We start from the raw sequence: 19,463 nt of genomic DNA, 5'->3' as shown, positions 1-19,463 counted from the left end.
TTGGCGTGACAATTAAAAATATTTATTTTCATTTTTTAAGATTTAGTAAAACTTGTAGTTTCCAATAATTGCACATAGTCTTGGTGGTTAAGACGAATTAGTATAAAATTTGGGTGTTTCTTTTAAGTGTCCATCTCTTTTTAAAAAGCTTTTGATAGTATAACATATATTTTTAAGTAAAAGAAAGTTCTAAGAAAAAGGTTTTGAAAACACAATTCAATCATTCTTTTGTCTTCTTTATTTTAACAATTTGCTATCAATCTCTAAGGGATTCAAGACTCTAACATGATGGAAGAAAATATATACCTTAGATGGTAATGGAAGGAATCTTCGTCACTACTAGCTCTCTTGCCTATATTAAAGATGAATATGTCTATTGGAAAGATATAATGGAAATGTATTTCAAAGTATATTCAAGAAGAATAAAATATTTTTTATGATAGATCCAAATTCAACAAACATTGTGGTTGTTTTTTTTACTGTGTGTTTAAACAACCAAGTATAAAATATATTTTTATATTTTATCAAATCATGTTAAACACAAAATATTCAGTCTAGCCTATTAAGCACAAATTTTATGGATGGACAAATGTAAGCACTATTTAATATATACTTGGTTTGACAGACACATGTATTGTGCACATATATCGTGTGATACGTTCTTGCTTACAAAAACGTAAGCTTAGTATACTTAGTCAAATAATTTTTTTCTTCAACAAACAAAATGTATGTCAAACTTTAATAAATGCATATTTTATGCTTGTAGGAATTACAACCTTCTTTGGTATTTCAAGAAGATCTCTTAACGTCTTGTCAACATAAAAAAATCTCTTGAATAACGTGTTGAAAGTTGCTTCATGCAAACAACTTCTCTGAAAAAGGTAAGATGTCAACATTGTAAAGTTAGATAATTATGTTAGGCCCTGCAGTTTCCTCGTAGGTGGAAAGAAGTCACCTATCCAAGCATGTAAAGCTTTGCCATGCTCTAGTGATTTTTCCAAAGAAGCCACAAGTATTCATTGCTAAGTCAAAAGCACTTAATGCATTTTGAAGCCTCAAAGCATACTCAAACACAAGAATCAATTATATTAAAAAGAAGACCCTCATGATGACTACAAAAGATATTCAACGACTCTTTTCTTCCAAGATATGTGTGTGTGTATGTATATATTGAAGACACCGCTTCTCAACAATTGAAACATAGAAGAAAGGATTTATATCTTCGATATCAGAGGTTTCTTAGAAGTTATCATCCTTACCGGAGGTTGAAGAAAGCCTTTAATGGACATAAAGAGACTAGTAGTCCACCAACTCCATTAACTGGTGTTGAGGTTTACGAATAGCTAAATAACATATATCACACCTTTGGTAAGTTGAAAAAGAAGTCATCTGTGAAAAACATTTGGAAGAAAAAATCAATCTTCTTTGATCTTCCGTACTGGTCTAGGTTAGAAGTCACTCATTGTATGTCATGCATATTGAGAGAATGTGTGTGATAGCTTAATTGGTACACTTCTTAACAATAACGAGAAGAGGAAGAATGATCTAAATTCTCGTTTAGATTTGATTGAGATGAACATACGAGGCGAGTTGGCACTGATACAAATGGGTAAGTGTACATATTTGCCCTTAGCCCCTTACACCATGTCAAAAGATGGAAAAATAAGTTTTTGTCAATGTCTAAAGGGTGTGAAAGTACCACAAGGACATTCCTCAAATATGAAGAGCCTAGTGTCAATGCAAGATTTGAAGTTAATTGGGTTGAAGTCTCATGATTGCCACATTTTGATGCAACAGTTGCTATCGGTAGCTATTCTTGGGATCTTACCAAAAAATGTTAGACATACCATAACCCGTTTGTGCTCATTCTTCTCTTCCATCTGTTGTAAAGTCATTGATCCAATAAAATTAGATGAACTTGAAGATGAAATTGTTGTTATCTTGTGTGAATTGGAGATGTTTTTTCCTCCATCTTTTTTTGACATCATGGTTCGTCTAGTTGTGCATCTGGTAAGAGATGTTAGATTGTGTGGACCAGTGTACTTAAGATGAATGTATCTTGTTGAGCGGTATATGAAAATTTTCAAAGGTTATGTGAAAAATCATTATCGTCCAAAGGCTTCAATGATTAAAAGGTCCATAGCTGAAGAAAGTATTGACTTTTGTTCAGAGTACATATCAAAAGCAAATCCAATAGGTCTTCTTGCTAATTCATGGCACCATAGGTGTTCTACAAGTAAATGTTTGCGTGGTGTACATATTGTAAGCAAATCTCGATCACTAGTCTTGCAAGCACATTTGCATATATTGAATAGCACATATGAGGTTATACCTCACATAGATGCGAATAACGCGTGAAGGCAAATAACCCAAGACAACCAGAGAAATGGGTCTTGATGGAACATAATAGAACTTTCATGCCTTGATTTAAAGACGAGGTGTTAAAGGATTCAACGACAACAGAGACCTTGACCTGGTTGACTGGTGGATTGAAGTTTGATGTCATTTCTTTTACACTGTACGAAGTGAGCAATTGTATATTTTACACGAAGTCTATGGATTAAAAAAGTACAGTTCAAAATTCTAGTGTAACTCTTAAAGTCGATTCAATTCAGTTTTCCACTTCGAAAGATACATATCCTGTACTTGGATCAATGGCATACTTTTGGTTTATAGAAGAGATATGAGAGGTTGACTATACTAAGTTTTTCGTTCCAGTTTTCAAGTGTAAATGGGTTGACAATAAAAGTGGGGTTAAAATTGATGAATCAGGATTCACACTAGTGGACTTTCGAAAGATAGGGTATCGGGATGAGTCATTTATAATGGTTTGAACAAGCACAAGCATCTTAGTTTTTCTACGCCAAAGATCCTACGTCAGAACATTGGTATGTTGTTTTACATGGGAAAAAACAAAGGGAGGCCATAGATGATATTGAAAATGGAGACCCCTGTTCATTCACACTAATTAATAAAGATGACAATGTAGTTGATGATGTACATGCAACCCGTAAAGACCACAGTGAAAGAATTTACATATGAACATTGAACCCACTATGGTAATAAATTTAGAAATATTTTTGATAGTACGTATTTAGAATTTTATGTATTTGTTTTATATGATTTTCTTTTGATGCAGATTAACTAATGTTTGTTACCTAAAATTTTAACACAGATATGGATGACGATCAAACTCCAATAAGACCCTGATCTGGACGAGGCAGCAGAGGACTTACTAGATTGAAGTGTCTCTCATTGAGACGTGCTGCTGGTGAGAAGACACGTGTTGACATTAACGTCAACTATGGAGTGACTTCTGATCCTAACGTTGAGACGTTTAACAACTATCTTGGAGTTGTTTATCACGAGAGACTCTCCATTTTGATTAATTCATGGGATGAAGTGTCTGAGGGCAATCAGAACATGCTCTGGGAGGATGTTCGGGTAAGCTTTACATTATTATCGTTATCATATAATGCTTTTTAATATTCATTGATTAATTTTAATTTGATGATATTATTTTGCAGGAAAATTTTGAAATCCCTAATGTGGAACCGCTTCGATTAAAGATTATATCCAATATCAGACTTAAATTTCGTCCGTTTAAGTCAACATTGACGATGAAATATATTTTTGGCAAGCATAAAGGCGAAAATCCTTGTTTAAAATATAAGCATATTGATGAAGAGACATGACGCCTTTTTTATCAAAGTCGTGAATGTGAAGCTTGAAAGGTAAGTGAAGTTACTTAACTATTTTTATTTATATAACATTAATAACTTAATATTATTTAATTCACTTTATTTATTTCATTTATGACGGGATCGTCAGAAGAAAGCTCAAGAGATAGCTTTAAAGAATGATACCCTGTACATATTGTCCCGTTCGGGGTATCGAAAGCTTGAGCAATCACTGATGGTGGAAAAAGAGCAATCCAAACATGGGACTTGGTCTGAGATTCATATAGGGGTCACTTCTCCTCCATCACCACCTTTGCATCACGTAAAATGGAAAATGGCCCAAATTTAAAAGTTAGGTGCATTTAGTTCTAGCAATGAAAGATAGTCTCAGAAAATTTTTTAAGTTATTTTATCCTCTTTTGCATTTATTTTAAAGCATTAATTATATTAAAAACTTATATGATTTTGGTCTCTTGCATGATTCCTTGGTTGAGGAAAGCTCCCAAGGTAATTTTGTCCCTGAAGGTCGTTGTGATATCCTGGTTGAAGCAATTGAACGACTTGAGTACTATGGTCGTGTTCGTGCAACTGGAAAAAGGGTTGGAATTAAACTATATTTTGGAGCTGCACCACGACACTCATCCTTCTCCCTCACAAAGACCAACATAGAAATGACGAGTGAGATATGTCAAGAATTAATGGAGGATATGAGAAAGGAGGCTAATCGGATGCAGTTAGAGTTGTGACAAGAGTTTCTATCAGAACAAGTTTATGCTGAGCCGGTTGAGGCACTTGCTAGTCCCGCTCCCAATAGCGCAAAGGGGATTTGTGCGGCTCCTACAACATCAGGGGAGGATATCATTGGATAGACGAGCCAATGTGAGCTACTGGTAAAGGGTGTCATGCTTCCTCAAGTGGTGGCCATTGGAAAAGTCTATCAAGAGGCCACCACCTTACATAATGTTCCTCTCCCCCTTGATGTGGCGAATGTAACAATTGAAAGAGTAAGAGTAGCTGATGCTCGTGTTCCACTACCTTCAGACATTCATAGCCTGGCCCAGACACCTCATTCGAATTACACCAGAACCTCCGATAATAATTTCATTTCATTATATTAATATATTACATCCAATTTAATACAAATGTTCTTTATTTTGTAGAAACCTCATTGGAAACCAAATCCGAAAAAAAAACATGAGGTTCCGATTGACGATCCTATAGCTTCCTTAGCTGTAGCAGCTAGAGAGATTGGTTGAGACCCTTTGGAAGTTTCGTGGGATGATACATTTTTTGAAATAAACATTGACATGCCACTGTACATATACATGTCAGATTTGTAGCTGGAGATCAGAAGCTCAATATAAATATAATTTAATTTTTTATGATGTAAGTATCTTTACTTATATTTCAATTTACTTTATGTTAAATTATTATTGATTATGCTTTTAATAAGAACTTGTAGGTTTTTGCATGGAGTTTCTATCACTGGGGGGAATGAAGATGTGTATAGATTCTTAGATCCCTCATATATTAATCCCAGTGGAACAAAGAAAACTAAAACCCAATCATACATCACTAACACCCTTGAAAAAGAGGGAAAAAATTTATTTATGCCTTTATATTAATGAGTAAGTTTAATTATAAGTCATCAATTATTACTATTTCATGTTTTAAATATTTACTAACTCTTTTCATGGATGATATAGGGGTCATTGGCAATTACTTGTCTTATCAACGGTTGATAAGACTGTTGTGTGGTTTTGCCCCTACACAAGAAGTCATCCACACATCTGAAGAATATCATTGATAAGTAAGTACACTATAAACTTAACTTCATATGTTACTAATTAAGTAGATGCTAACGCATTTTTTTTTGTATTAATCAGTTCATGGCATGGATATAACATCCTAAAAGCTTGATCCAATTCAAATTTTCAAAATTTGAAGTGGGTGACACTAAAGGTTTGTAATTTTTGTTTTTCTCTTTTCTTTGTTTATCGATATTAACTTTGATTTTTTATTGAATTATAGTGTAATAGACAACCATGAAGCTATTAGTGTGACTATTACATTATGCAATGGATGGTTTCCATTGTAAGACTGGGCCTTAAAGTGATTGGGATGAGGTAACATAGTCGTAAATTATTTTTATAATTCTTTAACATATATGTATCTTAACACTAATTTATGTGAACGTTATATCGTAATACAGTTCTTCACAGATGAGCGACCAATGTCTTAGGAAGCCATAACATATGTGAGACATTCTTGGTCCACATATTTCCTAAATTTTTATAACTCCAGGATAACTAATGAATAGTGTAGGAGTTAGATAGATAGATAGATATATTATTAGTGTTTGCAATAAATTTTTATGAATATATATAATTTGATTATTTGAATTTATGTATTTTTTTGACTGGGTTATAATTGAACAAGTCAATTTAGATGAGAATTAGCATTAAACAGAATGTACTAAAAAAATAACCATATACAACGACAATTATCTACCATAGCCGCATTCATATATGCAGCGCAAAGATTTATAAGGGCAGCTATGATAAATGGCCGCATTCTTAAATGTGATTTATAAATGCGAGTATGGTAAATAGCCACATTCTTAAAAGCATTACTCCTCCCTTTATAAAATCATTCAGAAGCATATAAGAATGCGACTATTTACCATAGTCACCCTTATAAATTGACATTTAAGAATGCGGCTAAATAGGCGCCTTTTTCTCTATTGGATTTAAAGACTACGTGTATATCAAATGCGGCTAGAAAGCCTCCGTTTTAAAGTGAAAATAGCCGCTCTCTTTTAACCTTTCTGCACTAGTGAAATATAGAAGACTTATATAACAATGATGTAAAAAGCTTAGAAAAAGAAAACTTTTCTCTAAGAAAAATAATTTCCCAATCAAACTCACGTGAAAACTCACTAAACATCCTTATAGGAAGCTCTAGTACCCCACATGATAAAAATGGTATAGGCTTTTTAAAGAAAAAGAAGAAAAACTAAAGAAAAAAAAGAAATACTAAAGAAAATTATGAAGAAACTCTTTGATAGATTTGTTGCATACAAGGATAATCCTGCATAGGCATCATCTAGTAAAATTTATGCATCATCCAATGGTCTCTCAAAGGGAAAACCAAGGAAGACTAATTGAAAAGGACCTAAAAAAATATGTACCAAAAGACAAAATCTTTCCTCTTGCAAATGTTTTAAATCCTAGTAAGAAGACCCCTATTATGGAGAAAGAAAAATGGATGCTCAAAACTCCTCTTGGAAAGAAAGTATATGTTTCAAAGGTAGAGGAACCAAACAAGAGAATGAGCAAGACATATCCCAACAGAAATAAGAAGAAATATCGGAACTGGTTTGACAAAGATGAAACATTTATCTTCTGTTGATGAAAAATATATCAGATACACGATCTATTTGTTAAAATATATGGCTTTAAACTAGAGGGGGGGGGTGAATTGTTTAAAGAGGGTTTTCGCAAACTTTTAAGCCTTGAATGAAATTACTACGTGACAACCTTGATTGAGAAATTAGTTTTTCAAAACACAAAGCTAAAAGCAGAGCACTAGTAAAACAATCGGTTGTTTCGCAGAAACAATCGGTTGTTTATACCAATAAACAAATATCAAAACTGAATTTAAAGAGTTAAGGATAGAGAGAATGCACACAGATGTTTATACTGGTTCACTCTAAACCCAGAGCTAAATCCAGTCTTCTCAGAAACCACTGAGGAATTCCACTAAGCAATCAAACCTAGATCACTTACAACCCAACCAAGAAAGTGACCTTGATCCCCTCAAGACACACACTTCTCTTGGCCAACACACCAACACTAAGAATGTTGATCTTGATCCCCTCAAGAACACACAACACTTCTCAGCAAACACACAAACAAACTTGTTCTACAGAATACAAGGATTACATTTGTTACATAAGCAAATATGAAATCAATACAAGCAGAAATCCTATCTCACACTCTTTGATCAATCACAATCACTAAGCAATCTCAACTCTTTGAAAAACTCAAAAACTTGTGTTCAAAATCTTATTACTCAAATCTGTTTTTCTGAATTTATTCAAAGATATTGTTTGTTATCAAATCTTAACAAACTTATTCATTGCATTTAAAGATTGGTCAAAGCATTTAAAGACTGGAGCGTAAACAGTTAAAGCATTTAAAGCTTAGTCAAAGCTAAAACAGTTTTTATGTTATGGTACCAAAACAAACAATCGGTTGTTTCCTTGAATCAATCGGTTGTTTTGGTTTTAACAGCTCAACCATTTGAAAAACAGTTTTCAACCTTTTCTCAAAACATCTAAGTATAAAACAATCGGTTGTTTCGACAAAACAATCGGTTGTTTTTCACTTAGTTTGAAAAACACTTTTTCTTTTAAAAGATTGAGAATGTCTATGCTTTGGATTCAATCTAGAATGGATTACAAAACTCAAACTACCCCAGATCCTAACTAAGACAGCTTAGCAACAGCAAGAACAGCCAAGCCTTCAACGTCCTTCAAAGGGTTTGGATTCTTCAAAGCTTGAACACCATTTGGTTCAACAATGTCCCCCTATTTGATGAAGACAAATCCTTGGTGCTTGTGTTTGATCTGATTGAATCTGAACCAGTACCTGCAAAACTAGCATATATACAGTCTAATGCTTCTTACAGTAGCAGGTAAGATTTTCACACAATTAAAAGCATAAAACCTGATAAACAATCAGTTGTTTACTCGAAACAATCGGTTGTTTCTATCAGCAGCAACAAAAAACAGTTTTATATCAGAGATTTTAACAGATTACACAGTTTCAGATAAAGATATACAAGAACCAATTAATTCTCCCCCAATTTGTCTTCACAAATAGACTTTAGCATGTATCAAAACAAATTTAAGAGAGATTATTAAGATCAAGGATACCTAACTCATTTCTTAGGAAGAAAAACCTCTCTTTTGGTAAAGGTTTCGTGAAGATGTCAGCTAACTGCAGTTTGGTCTCCACAAACTTCACTTCACAGTTCCCATTGTTTACATGATCTCTGATGAAATGATGTCTTATCTCAATATGTTTGGTCCTTGAGTGCTGAATCTGATTTTTGGTAAGATTGATGGCACTTGTGTTATCACACATCAAAGGGACCTTGCTAATTTGTGATCCAAAGTCTGCAAGTTGTTGTTTGAGCCACAAAATCTGTGCACAACATCTTCCAGCAGCAATATACTCAGCCTCAGCAGTAGAGAGAGCAACACATGCTTGCTTCTTGCTATGCCATGAGATTAGACTTCAACCAAGAAGGTGGCAAGTGCCACTTGTGCTCTTTCTATCTAGCTTGCAACCTGCAAAGTCAGAATCTGAATAACCAATTAAATGAATTGGAGAGTGAGAAGGATACCATAACCCAACAGATGATGTTCCTTTGAGATATTTCAGAATTCCTTTTTGCAGCTTTGAAGTGTGACTCTTTAGGATTTGCTTGATATCTTGCACATAGACACACCGCAAACATGATGTCCGGCCTACTAGCTATTAGATAAAGCAAAGAGCCAATCAATCCTCTGTATTTTGTTTGATCTACATTCTTTCCAGCAGCATCAACATCCATATAACAACTTGATGGCATTAGAGTGCTTGCTTTTTTGCAACTCTCCATTTCAAATTTCTTGAGAATCTCCTTGCAATATTTTGATTGACATAGAAAGATCTCATCCTTTGTTTGCTTAACCTGCAATCCAAGAAAGAAAGACAGTTCTCCCATCATAGACATTTCAAACTCACCTTTCATTGCAGCCACAAATTCTTCACACAAACTATCTTGTGTAGCACCAAAGATGATGTCATCAACATAGATTTGCACAAGAATTATTTCTGCATTTGACTTTTTGGTGAAGAGAGTCTTGTCTACCATTCCCCTTTCATAACCATGAGATAGCAGAAAGTTGCTAAGCCTCTCATACCACTGTCTTGGAGTTTGCTTCAGTCCATACAAATCCTTCTTCAACTTGAAGACATGGTTGGGATATTTATGATCTTCAAAGCCCGGTGATTGATCTACATAAACTTCCTCATTGATGTAGCCATTCAAGAAGGCACTCTTGACATCCATTTGGAAGAGTTTGAAACCACTCATACAAGCAAATGCCAGCAACAACCTTACAACCTCCAATCTAGCAACAGGAGCAAAGGTTTCACCATAATCTATGCCCTCCTCTTGATTGTAGCCCTTGGCAACTAGCCTTGCTTTGTTCCTTGTGATCACACCATCTTCGTCTAACTTGTTCCTGAAAACCCATTTCGAACCAATAATATTCATTTCATCAGTTCTAGGGACAAGAAATCATACCTCATTCCTTGCAAATTGATTCAACTCTTCGTGCATAGCTTCAACCCACTTCTCATCCTTGAGAGCTTCCTTAATTGACTTTGGTTCAATTTGAGAGACAAAAGTTGTGTGCCTGCAGAAGTCAGAGATGGAGCTACGTGTGGAGACACCTTCCTTTATCTTCCCTATGATGTTTTCCACTGACAGATCTCTAGGAATCCTCCACTCTTTGGGCAGCTCACTTTGTTGCAGAATTTCAATCAGTTGTTTCTACGAATCAACCGGTTGTTTTTCTGCACAGTTTTCTAGCTTCTCCGAACTGATGCTCTGTTCATCTTCTTCAGCACTGGTCTTTGGAATTTGGATGTTTCTGTGATCTACCTTATCAAAGACAACGTGAACTGATTCTTCTACAGTCATCAACCTCTTGTTGTAGATTCTATATGCATGACTTGTGAGAGAATACCCTATGAAGATGCCAAGATCCGCTTTCTCATCAAACTTTCCCAAGTTTTCTTTTCCATTGTGGAGAACGAAGCAACTGCAGCCAAACACTCTGAGATGGTTGATGTTAGGCTTCCTTCCATTGAAGAGTTCATATGGAGTTTTCTTCAAGATGGGCCTAATAAGCACTCTATTCATCACATAACAAGAAGTGTTCACTACATCCGCCCAAAAGTACTTAGGAAGAGATGATTCACTAAGCATTGTCCTTGCTAGCTCTTCAAGAGACCAGTTCTTCCTCTCTACCTCTCCATTCTGTTGTGGAGTTCTTGGTGCAGAGAAATTGTGCAGGATCCCCATCTTCTCACAGAACTTGCTGAACTTCTCATTTTGGAATTCTCCTCCATGATCACTTTTAATAGAGCCTATGTTGCTGTTCTTTGTATTTTGCAACCTTCTTGCTAGCTTCTTAAATGCAGAAAAGGCATCACTCTTTGATTCCAAGAAAAGAGTCCAAGTGTACCTAGAAAAGTCATCAACAATAACAAATAATTTCCACCAAGACTCATAGTTCTTGAGGGTCCAAAGAGATCCATGTGAAGTAGCTCAAGGGGTTTTAAATAAGAAACAACGTTTTTGATTTTGAAAGAACTTTTCACTTGTTTCCCTTTTTGGCATGCTTCACAAATGTGATCCCTCTCAAACTTGAGCTTTGGTAGCCCAATCACAAGATCCCTTGAAATTAACTTGTTCAAGTGATTCATGTGAATATGAGCAATTCTTCTATGCCAAAGCCAAGATTCATCTTGCTTGGATAGAAGACAACCAATTGAACATGGTGAAGAGATATCTAGAAGATACACATTATTGACTCTCTTACCTACCAACATTACCTCTTTGGTGTTGGGTAGACAAATTTCACATGTGTTTGACTTGAACATCACTTGATATCCCATGTCACATAGTTGGCTAATGCTCAAAAGATTATGCTTTGGGCCTTCTACATAGAGCACATCATGGATGACCAAGATGTCTTTGTCTCCTATGGATCCTCTCCCAAGAATCCTTCCTTTGTTGTTATCCCCATAGGTGACATGAACTTCTTGCTTAAAGGAGATGCTCAGGAACTTTGATTTGTCCCCTGTCATGTGCTTGGAGCATCCACTATCCAAGTACCATTGTTGCTTGCTCTCCTCCAAGATTTCCTACAAAAAAAAATTTCAAGTACAAAGATTTGGTCCCCTTATGAATGTGGGTCCATTTGGTTTACACTCATCAATAGAACCTTTACTACACTTAGGAATCCACTTCATAAGACCCTTAGGAACAACATATTTTATGATTTTATAGAACCTCACAAAATGACCTCTTTTCATGCAATAGAAGCATGTAACAATCGGTTGTTTCGATGGTCCAATCGATTGTTTTTCTGGCATTTTCGAAAATGATTTTGAAAATCTATCTTGTTTGTTTTGTGGGTTAAAACCCAATCCAGCTTTTCCAAAAACACAGTTTTGAGATGCTAAGACATTCTCAAAGTTGGATTGGCCTTTAGAAAGTTTATCCACAGTTTTAACAAGATAGTGGACCTTCTTTTCAAGATTTTTGCAATTTTCACAAACTAGATCATCACACTTGCTAGAGGAGTTTCTGTAGATGATTTCAAGATTTTCAAAATCGGTTTTTGAATTTTCTAATTCCTCTTCCAGTGTTTTTACTTTGTTTTCAAGCCAGCTGTTCTTTTCCTTTAACCGATTATTCAAGAGGGCCAATTGGTTGGCTTCTTCATGCTTTTCTTGAAAGGCTTGAAGCAATTGACCATAATTTTCAGAGTTTGATGAGTTAGATGAACTTACACTACTTGAGTCATCTTCCTTTCTGGCCATGAAGCAGAGATTGAGGCTTTTCTTGTTTTGCCTTCTTTTCCTTCTTGCTTGGCTTTTTGACCTTGTCTCCTTTGGTTCATTATTTCCATGAGCAGCCTTGAGAGTGTCCCACATCTCTTTAGCAGTTTTGCATTTTGACACCCTGAAAAACTCATTAGTATCAAGTGCAGAAGCTATTATGTTTTTAGCAGAACAATCAAGCTTGGCCATTTTACATTCATCATTGGTCCATTGAGACCAAGGTTTTGCAATGAAAGAACCATTCTTTTTAAACTTTGGAATGTAAGGACCATTCTCAATTGAATCCCAAATTCCTTGATCAATAGATTCCACAAAGATTTTCATTCTGGCTTTCCAATACTTGTAATTCAATCCACAGAATAAAGGTGGTTTGTAGATTGAAGCACCTTCCTCAAAAGATTGTTTTCCAGCCATAGAAAAAAAAGATTGTTGGATCAACTTGAATAACTTTCAAGAACCAAGCTCTGGATGCCAATTGTTAGAATATATGGCTTTAAACTAGAGGGGGGTGAATTGTTTAAAGAGGGTTTTCGCAAACTTTTAAGCCTTGAATGAAATTACATCGTGAAAACTTTGATTGAGAAATTAATTTTTCAAACCACAAAGCTAAAAGAACAGCATTAGTAAAACAATCGGTTGTTTCGCAAAAACAATCGGTTGTTTATACCAGTAAACAAATATCAAAACTGAATTTAAAGAGTTAAGGATAGAGAGAATACACACAGATGTTTATACTGGTTCACTCTAAACCCATAGCTACATCCAGTCTTCTCAGAAACCACTGAGGTATTCCACTAAGCAATCAAACCTAGATCACTTACAACCCAACCAAGAAAGTGACATTGATCCCCTCAAGACACACACTTCTCTTGGCCAACACACCAACACTAAGAATGTTGATCTTGATCCCCTCAAGAACACACAACACTTCTCAGCAAACACACAAACAAACTTGTTCTACAAAATACAAGGATTACACTTGTTACAGAAGCAAATATGAAATCAATACAAGCAGAAATCCTATCTCACACTCTTTGATCAATCACAATCACTAAGCAATCTCAACTCTTTGAAAAACTCAAAAACTTGTGTTCAAAATCTTATTACTCAAATCTGTTTTTCTGAATTTATTCAAAGATATTGTTTATTATCAAATCTTAACAAACTTATTCATTGCATTTAAGATTGGTGAAAACATTTAAAGACTGGAGCGTAAACAGTTAAAGCATTTAAAGCTTAGTCAAAGCTAAAACAGTTTTTATGTTATGGTACAAAAACAAACAATCGGTTGTTTCCTCGAATCAATCGGTTGTTTTGGTTTTAACAGCTCAACCATTTGAAAAACAGTTTTCATCATTTTCTCAAAACATCTAAGTATAAAACAATCGGTTGTTTCGACAAAACAATCGGTTGTTTTTCACTTAGTTTGAAAAACACTTTTTCTTTTAGAAGATTGAGAATGCCTATGCTTTGGATTCAATCTAGAGTGGATTACAAAACTCAAACTACCCCAGATCCTAACTAAGACAGGTTAGCAACGGCAAGCACAACCAAGTCTTCAAAATCCTTCAAAGGATTTGGATTCTTCAAAGCTTGAACACCACTTGGTTCAACACTATTTTCACAACAACTACGAGATAAGTAATTCTAACCTTATGTCCCTATATTGTACATTACATGAATTCATAAGACGATCTTGTTCTACCAGAGGATAATCTTTGTGTACTTTATTTAATTATGGTTGTATCACTTGCTCTAAATTAAAATTGAATATAAACCTGTAAACACTTGTTACATGTCTAGTTGGGTTATGGGGTAGACAATTCTTAAGAAAGAAAAATAAAACCCTTAAGATAACCTGGGTATCTCACCCTAACATACAACTAAATACTCCCTAGCATAAGGACAAATAGTTTCCAAATCTTGAGATCAAATTCTTATCTAAGTGATTCAATTCTTTCTATAATCACCTGAGTACTAAGTGATGGACTAGATCTCTCCCCAACACCATGAAGAGAGTGGAAAATAAAGGACTTACCTCATAAAAAAACTTCATTAGCCTCCTTACATTAATGCTTTTTTAATGTCAAAAGGGGAGAAAGTAAAAAGAAGAAAATAACTTGACTTAGAAAATGAAGACATCAAGAAATGTTTAGCCTAGGGAAGAAACTTATAGAAAAGAACTTTGGTGAGAATGAAATATTGTTCTAATATGATATGTCTAATTGTAAAAATATTAAAAGAACAATAATAAAAGAAAGTAGATTGAATTAACATTATGCAACTCTGTTATCTACTTGTTTTATTTCACGTTATTGTTATATTTTGTTTGGATGACAGGGATGGTATGTGAGATTATGCTTAGAGAAATTAAGGTTATGTTCATCTATATATTCCAACAAAGTTTGTTATCCCAATCCTTCATATTATGCTTTAAATGATCTAGGCGACATATGCACTTAAGTAATATAGACAGTAATAATGATAATCGTTTAAAATTTGATGTAATAGGAAAAGAGCACAAGTATCATTGTGTTTTTAAATTAAATTTCCTTCATAATAAATATTTGTTTCATGAATACATGATTATCCTCTGTCTGAATATTTGATTAAAAATTATTTAAGCATTTGGATCATGGTTCTTAGTTTTTAACAAAAAGATATGAGTTGCAATCTTTTTAATATTGTTGCGCTGTATGGAACATGAGTATGTTTTCCAAGAGCTTTTTAATAAGTTTTGGATTTTTGTGTGAATCTTGAATGCCATATATGAGGCCTCTTAAATCTAAAACCATCTACTCATAATTGGTCAGGATATTGTAGAAGTATGGTACAAGAGAACGTCATTGTCTCTATGGTTTTGGGTAGGGAAATGATCATTAATTATACCAATATCCCTAAAGCAATCAACCGCAAAATGGCTTACTATGCAACTAGAACAATTTGTTCAAAAACTATACAAGTAGGGAAGGTTGTTGAAAAGGATAGGAAAAATAATGGAAAATGTACCGTCCCGTATCCGGGCGTTGACAAAGTCAAGGTCAAAGTCAACGTCGGGTCAAAGTCAACATAAGGCGTCGCCTAGGTGAGGAGACGCCAAGTGCAAGCATCACCGAGGCGGGGCGTCGCCGAGAGGAAGCGTCGCCAAGGTAAGGCGTCGCCTAGGTGAAGGCATCGCCCAGCTAGGGCGTCGCCAAGGTTAAATGTCACAAAAGCAAGGCAATCACAGTGTTGCTCCCCGATACCCATGGGTAGGAAAGACCATGGAGGGAACAACGCCGTGGGGAGGCCTCAAACCCCGATAATCTGGGGTTTGAATGAGGAGAAGAGAAAGGTGGCTTTAAGGCCATAGTAATAGCGCCAGTGGAGAGCAACCTGACTCGTGAAGCGCCCATGCCGCCCCAGAGATGCCCATGGGGTAGATACGACTCATGAGGAGGGTCACACCCAGGGTAGCCAAGTGCAGGGTACGAGAGGAAGGTAGATACGCTCTCAAAGTGAGTGACTAGATGTTTGGGGGCATGAGTTGGCACCCAAAAGGTCACCCCTTGCGCAGATGCACTCCTAGGTAGGAGGACTCACACGAGGAAATACCCCCAGATGGGGTCACGGCACTGTGAGGCCCTCCACGTGTGCAGCAGCCAAGTCAGAATAGAAACGTCATTTTTTCAGGTACATTTAATACAGTTTTACGTTTCGAGCGTTTAAGGTACTATAAATGCTCCCAAGCGGTTTAAACGTCTTAAATGCGCTGAACGTTTTATAATTAAATGCGCTTTAAGGCGCTTTGAATGTTGGAGTAGCTTAAATAGCGCCTTGAATGTTGGAAACGAGGTTGGAACTTTTGGCATATTTTCCCTGAGGATACTCTAGTTGCTTGCGCAAATTTTAGCACGAGGCACTTGGGACTGGAGAGGGGTTGTTTGCCAGAACGAGAAAATACTCACTAGACACAGTTTCTTTGACCACCTTCAGAGTGCCATTCACGGTGCTCCAATACGGAGGTATAGAGTTTTGGTGTTTCTTGCTAGCTGACTTGAGCGTCGGAGTGCAAACGGCCGCTAGGGCGCCCTTTTGTCCTTCTTTGCAGGAATCCACAGGTCACCAGTGGGAAGGAGTCCCTAGCTGACGGGTGAGGTTGTGCACAAAGACGTCCCAGGTCAACCGGCTGGAACATCTGGCGCCCACCGTGGGGACGATTTAAAACATCAGTCCCATCACAAGCAACGAAGATCTATCAGAGCCACCATAACGTTGGCAGAAGTTGGAGGAAATAGTGAAGAATGAGGGCCACCACTAGACAAGGTACCGCACGCGCGGCGAGTGAGGAAATGTCCATGCAACAGGTACTGGAAATGATGTGGGGGCTGCAGGATGAGATGGCGGAGTCAAGGATGGAACAAGAACGCATCCAGGCGAATCTCGCAGACTCGTGCGCTAGAAACGAAGAGCTCCATCGTGTGAATGAAGAGTTGCGCCGGGGTTTCAACAATAACCAAGGGCAACGTGAACAAGATGAGACCGAGCGTCTCACCCCACCAAGGGAGTTTTCCACACCCTTCTCGCAGGAGATTATGGATGCGGTGATCCCCCACACGTTCGCGGGGCCCAAGGTGATCTTTATCGGGATGGAGGACCCCGAGGCGCATCTCACTGCATTCCACACGCAGATGGTGGGGGCGGCTCCGACGCCGCGAGATGCAAGCTCTTTATGAGACGTTGACGGGGATGGCAATGGATTGGTTCATCAGCCTTCCAAACGGCCATATCACCTCCTTGTGGCAATTGTCGCAGCTGTTTCGGGAGCAATACTTGGCGAACAACGCCCCGCCGTCAGTTTCCTACGACCTGTTTGACGTAAAACAGTATCAAGGGGAGACCCTAAAAGAATACATCAACCGCTTCGGGGCCCAAGTAGTAAAAGTTGGTACTTCAGAGGAGCCTATGATTGTGTATGCCTTCAGGAAAGGCGTGTGTCCCAGCCCTTTTTGCGAATCTATTATTCGCAATCGCCCAAGGACCTTTGCTGAAATACGGCGTCGGACGGTGGAACATATCGCCTCTGAAGAAGAGGTGTGCGAGAAGCGCACCAGCGTCGTACCCTCACGCCCGAGAGCGCAGACGCGGGTTCAGCCCGTCAGGGTCAACGAGACCACGACGTGGAGGAAGAAGCCAGAGGGGAGGCGCCCCTATGAGACCAGAAAACCCCAGCCTCGGGGTCCAGTAGGAGGGGATCGCCCGGCCAGAGAGAGGGCAAGGCCGGCGAGGTACAACTTTGTGGTGGAGTTGAAGGACCTGATCGCCGTGCCTAATATAGCCGAGAGGTTGAGGCGACCAGCGAAGATTGACAAGGTGTTAGGGCCTCGGAAAGACTCTTGGTGTGAGTTCCACGAGGCTTTCGGTCATCACATCGATAACTGCCTGTCGCTGGGTTACCAGCTAGATGAGTTGGTGAGAAGCGGGTTTCTGAAGGATTATGTCGCAGATCCCGCCACGCTCGCCGCCCTGCCGGCACCAGCGGAAGAGCAAGCGCACGAGATGCCTGTTCTCGGCGAGGTTCATACCATTGCTGGAGGCTTTTCCGGCGGAGGACCCACCGCCTCCCAGCGAAAGAAATACGCGAGGGGGGTCAACTCAATTGAGGAAAGAATCTCAGTTGATCCGTAGGAGTCGGACCTCGTGTTCACGAGGGCGGATCTGCGGGATGTCGTGCTGCACGAAAACGACCCTGTGGTCATTTCAGTTGTTACGGCGGGCCGAAAGGTGCACAGGGTTCTAGTCGACCAAGGAAGTTTTGCAGATGTCATGTTCTGGTCGACATTCAACAAGTTGCGGTTGTCTCCCGACCTTTTGAGGCCCTACACAGGGTGCCTATATGGGTTTGCGGATAACCAGGTGGAAGTCCGAGGCTACTTGGAGCTGAGGACAACGTTCACAGATGGAGAGGCCTCGCGTACCGAAAGTATCCGGTACTTGGTCGTAAACGCCAACTTTGCCTACAACATCTTGTTGGGAAGACCGGTGTTGAATAGGCTGAATGCAGTAGCCTCCACGCGCCAAATGAAGATGAAGCTGCCAGATCTCAGCGGCAAGGTAATTGTCATCAAGTCAGATCAGGAGGAAGCGCGAAAATGTTATGAGAATAGCCTGAAAACGAAGAGATGCGTGTTCATGGTGTTTGAGCGTCCGCCAAGTGCAGACACGACGATGATCGAGGCGACGCCCACTGGGTCAACGCCTGACGAGGCCACACCCTTGAGGGCGACGCCAGAGGCAGATACGCTCATGGAGGAGGACCCCGACGACCCATCGCCCGTAGAAGAGGCGGCGCCCGTTGAGGAAAATAACAGGGATCAGCAGGCGGCTAACGTGGTGGAGAGGGAGATTGGCGGAAAAACGTTTAAGCTGGGGCGTTTGCTGAGCCAAGAGGAGCAGGATGAGGTGGCAGAGGTGATTTCACGCCATTTAGATGCTTTCGCATGGTCTGCCTCGGATATGCCCGGCATCGACCCTGATTTCCTATGTCATCACCTCAGCATGGACGCCACGGTCCGCCCCGTGCGCCAAAGAAGAAGAAAGTTTAATGAGGAGAGGCAGCTGGTGGTAAGGGAAAAGACGCAGAAGCTGCTGAGTGTTGGTCACATCAGGGAGATTCAATACCCTGAATGGCTGGCCAACGTCGTCTTGGTGAAGAAGAAGAATGGGAGGTGGAGGATGTGCGTGGACTTCACAGACTTGAATAAGGCATGCCCGAAGGACTCGTACCCACTGCCCAGCATCGACGCGTTGGTGGACAGCGCCTCCGGTTGCAATATACTTAGCTTTTTGGACGCATTCTCGGGATACAACCAGATCAAAATGCACCCGAGAGATGAGAGTAAAACTGTGTTCATGACGGAGACCAGCAGTTACTGTTACAAGGTGATGCCTTTTGGGCTGAAAAACGCAGGCGCCACCTACCAAAGGCTGATGGACAAGGTCCTCGCGCGCATGTTAGGGAGGAATGTGTACGCCTATGTGGATGATATGGTAGTAGCGTCGAAGAATAGGACGCAGCGCGTGGCGGACCTAGAGGAGCTGTTTGTCACTATAT

The 19,463-nt window shown here is 38.6% G+C and overlaps 1 protein-coding gene across 1 annotated transcript; it reads left to right on the top strand.

Moving 5' to 3' along the window:
* Window positions 1–17,098: 17,098 nt before the first annotated feature.
* Window positions 17,099–18,037, top strand: LOC137809115 (uncharacterized). The gene has a single exon (XM_068610256.1). It carries the CDS (start codon window positions 17,099–17,101, stop codon window positions 18,035–18,037), a length of 939 nt encoding a protein of 312 aa, XP_068466357.1.
* The last annotated feature ends 1,426 nt before the right edge of the window (window positions 18,038–19,463 follow it).

Source organism: Phaseolus vulgaris, chromosome 2 (genome assembly GCF_000499845.2).
Source record: "Phaseolus vulgaris cultivar G19833 chromosome 2, P. vulgaris v2.0, whole genome shotgun sequence".
Taxonomy (NCBI): domain Eukaryota; kingdom Viridiplantae; phylum Streptophyta; class Magnoliopsida; order Fabales; family Fabaceae; genus Phaseolus; species Phaseolus vulgaris.
This window is presented reverse-complemented; position numbering and strand designations above follow the sequence as displayed.